This window comes from Trichechus manatus, unplaced genomic scaffold, assembly GCF_000243295.1.
Source record: "Trichechus manatus latirostris isolate Lorelei unplaced genomic scaffold, TriManLat1.0 scaffold00212, whole genome shotgun sequence".
NCBI lineage: Eukaryota > Metazoa > Chordata > Mammalia > Sirenia > Trichechidae > Trichechus > Trichechus manatus.
In genome coordinates, this window is record NW_004444148.1 from 124,694 (window position 1) to 128,902 (window position 4,209).

The following is a 4,209-nucleotide window of genomic DNA, read 5'->3' on the forward strand; positions in this document are numbered from 1 at the left end:
GACCCCGCATCCCTGCTACTCTGTCTCTCAAAGTACTTGATTGTATTGAGGAAACTTCTTAGCTTTGGTTTAGTCCAGTTGTGCTGGCTTCCCCTGTAGTGTGTGCTGTGTCCTTCCCTTCACCTAAGATCATTCTTATCTACTATCTAGTTAGTGAATAACCCTCACCCTCCCTCCCCATGCCCGTAACTATCAAAGAATGTTTTCTTCTGTGTTTAAACCTTTTCTTGAGTTACCAAAGCCTTATTTTGGTTATAGTAAAATATTTTATTTTCTTTCCAGGTGAAAGTAAATAATGATTTTAATTATGAATTTTACAATAGTAGCTGGTCTTACGTAAAGCATACGTCGACAATACATACATCATCTCATAGAAACAAATTCTTTTCTGTATCTTCGTCATCTGATTCAGACATTCGTACTTCAAGTAAAAAGGAAATCCATACGAAAAAGGTCAGTATGAAATATCAGTTAACTTTTCCTTATTATAATGACTTTAAGTATTTCTAACTTGAACATAAGTATATTCATGAAAAGGATAAGCTTTCATTTTTTAATTAGGGCAATAGTACTTCTTTAAAGGGACAATATAATATATTTATTTTAAAATGTATAGCTTGTCTTGTTAATTATCTTTGATAATATATTTAATTATACTTATTTGCTCATTAAAATATTTGTTCTTATTTGAAAATCTTAGAAAAAATAACTTACCTTGATATCTTCTAATTAAAACCCCAAAACAAACAAAAAACTATCCCAAATTTCTCATCCATGACTATTGACACCACCATTTTAAGTGTTATACACACACAATTAAAAAAATAACAATTAGTGCTTATAAATGCTTCTAAACTCTAATGCTTGAACTTTTTTAGAAGGTGTATGAAACTAAAAGATTTTAAAAACTTCATAATTTTTGAGATACCAAATTTTTTATCCAAGGAAGTTACATGACTTATTTTTAAGCACTATTGTTTTGAGGTATTAAAACTTTCATCTTGGGAAATCTGAACAATTGAGATAGATTGGACTAATTGATAAACACTTATTTCTGAAGAATTTTTCAGGCTGACCATTCATAATCTGCATATTTTATCTCATTCTTAAAGTAGGTAACTTGATTAATAAATCAGGCAAGGGAATTATAAACGAATATTGATTTCATTTGTCTTACGTGTAAGAAGCAGACTGTGGAAATATGAGCTGTAGAATCTAGAATCATTTATCATTTCCATATAATATTGTTCATATAAATGGAGATTTGGTATAAGGTAGATCTGTCTTGGATACCATTAAGGATGTTTAGGAAGTGTTGAAAAGACTTTATCATAAAGCGGCTTAACTCATAAGTACCCCAGTATGGGAAATAAATTGTATGATCCCTTTGCCTATAAATTACCCTCAAGATGTGGGGCCTAGGGATGCATTATTTTTATATTCTTATTTGGAGGTTATTTTGCAGTTAATGAAGTTGATTCTCTTTTTCTAGTTAGGGAAGGCCTAGCGACTAGGCCTTAGGGGTTTAGAGGTCATGTATAAAAGAAATTACCATGTGTCTTAATCATCTAGTACTGCTCTAACAGAAATACCACAAGTGGATGGCTTCAACAAAGAGAAGTCCATTCTCTCACAGTCCAGTAGGCTACAAGTACAAATTCAGGGCGTCAGTTCCAGGGGAACACTTTCTCCGTCAGCTCAGGAGGAAGGTCCGTGTCAGCAATCTTTCTTTGGTCTGGGAGCATCTCAGCGCAGGAACCTCTGGTCGAAAGGACTTGCTCTGCTCCTGGCACTGCTTTCTTGGTGGTGTGAGGTTCTCATGTGTCTCTGCTCACTTCTCCCTTTTATATCTCAGAAGAGGTTGGCTTAAGACACTATCGAATCTTGTAAACCTCGTCAGTATAACCTCATCACAGTGATAGAATTTACAACACATAAGGGGATTACATATAACCTCATCATAGTGATAGAGTTTACAACACATAAGGAAATCATATCAGATTACACAATCATACAATACTGGGAATCACGACCCAGCCAAGTTGACAGATATTTTGAGGGGACACAATTCAATCCATGACACCATGTTATCACTCAGCTATTCCTCCTATTTGGGACTTCAAAAAATCCTTTGATTACTACCAGAGGGTGGTCTCAGAAGAGATCTCATCATGCATCAAAAATCACAATTCATAATCCAGGTTAATTGGAAATGGCAGTTGGTTGATGGAGGCATCAAAGAGGGAACAATTCCCATTGTCTTTTTATTTGTACCTAAAACTCCTTTTACTCTTTTTTCTTCCCTTAGAGTTACCAGTTAATGGTTATTCAGAACACTGTGGAAGTGGCTCAGTTCATCAATAACAATCCAGAATTTTTACATCTTGCCGAGCCATTCTGGAAGGAACTCACTCACCTCCCCTCCCTCTATGACTACAGTGCCTACCGAAGACTAATCGACCAGTATGGGACTCATTATTTGCAATCTGGATCCTTAGGAGGAGAATACAAAGTTGTATTTTACATGGACTCAGAAATAATGAAAGAAAAAGGTAGAGCATTAGAAAATTGTTATATAAAAGCATCACAGGGATTTTAATGGGGGAAAATAACACATAGTTAATTTCAACTTTAGAACTCTTAAGTTTGAAAAATTTAGAGATTTAAATTGCAAAGGAACCCAAATTTTCAAGAACTCATTATACTCCACTCAAATTCTGACATGTTTTAAGAAAAACCTACTTACTCTTTTGGATGGTGCCCTGAAATATGAGTTAAACCCATGAGAGGATGCTGACTGGATTTTTAGAATATTTTTTAGCTTTTCCCATTTCACTGATTAAACAATATTCCTCAAGGCAACCAAATGAGGAATCTATTGATATTCCAGAAATCAAATTAAGTTGTTTTTTTTTCTTACCTCTGTTCTTTACTACTCACATTTCTTTATAAAAATCTGGTTGGATTATCACAAGTTTGCATGCTACCTAATACTTGTAACGATAGCTAAACTTTATTGGATGCCTTCCTTATGGCAGGTGAGTTACATATGTTAGCGATAATCCTCACTACTGCCCATTGAGGTGGGCACTATAATCCCTGTCCCACAGATTGGGAAAATAGAGACTCAGTGCTATTAAAGGATTAATCCAAGGTCACATAGATCGTAAGGAAGGTATTTAAATTTTGGTCTAACTGGCTCCAAAGTCATTGTATGCACTTCTGCTGCCAGAATTACCTGATTCTTGGTAGAATCATGACGCACCGCTGACTTTATGTTTTGTTGACTTCACGGTGAGTGGAGGAGCCTCTCATCTGCCCTGATGCTGGAGGGCAGGGAGTGGTCTCTTAGCACCCACTCCTCTCCAGACACATTGTGGCCCAGTTGACCAGTGTTTCAGGTCAAAACTACTCCCTCCCATCTTTGTCTTTAGCTTAAGTGCATGCTTCCTTCACCTTTCCAAATCATATTCATCTTCATGGTCTCCTCTGAACTGAAGACTTCCTTACAATCTTGGAAGAGAGTAAGACTTTTTACATGAAATTCAGAGGGGGTCTTGTAGCGTTCTCTTGTGGGTGGGCTACAGTATTTTTCTGTCCATCTCTACCAAATAAAATTTAACTAGAATTTGAATTTTTCTAACCTCACAAAGATCGGAATGCGTAAGAAATGAATGCATAAGCACAAGTTTCTGTAGCAAACATGGGGCCAATGTTTCTTTGGAAAATCAGTCCAGCAACTGGCTTAGTCTAACCTCAGTTTCACTACCCATTTTTTTTTTTTCCTTTAGCATTTAAAAGAAATGCAGAGGATTTTCTTTTAAGCTTTCCAAGTTGGTAGAAGTAGTTGTTTAGTAAAAATTTTATTCTTGAGCAGTTTCTAGTCTTTCTAAAAGTTTTAATTTAAATGTAATCAAAGCCCTGGAGATACAATATGTGCCTCCCCAGTTGTTCTTTATTTTAAGAAATATTGGGGCTATCTGACGGCACCTAACAACAACAGCATTCTAATTATAGTTAGTGTCATGGTTTGAATTATGTCCCCCCAAAAATGTGTGTATCAGTTTGGCTGGGCCATGATTCCTAGAATTGTGTGGTTGGCCTCCATTTTGTAATTGTAATTTTATGTTAAAGAGGATTAGGGTGGGATTGTAACACCACCTTTACCCAGGTCACATCCCTGATCCAATGTAAAGGGAGTTTCCCTGG

General features: G+C 36.0%; 1 protein-coding gene across 1 annotated transcript in view; it reads left to right on the forward strand.

Annotated features, from left to right (window-relative positions):
• The window catches only part of C7 (complement C7), a 120,177-nt gene that overhangs the window by 80,832 nt on the left and 35,136 nt on the right, over nucleotides 1–4,209 (forward strand). Inside the window, 2 exon segments of the mRNA XM_023742497.1 lie at nucleotides 283–453; nucleotides 2,309–2,552. Coding sequence (XP_023598265.1) covers nucleotides 283–453; nucleotides 2,309–2,552 — 415 coding nt within the window.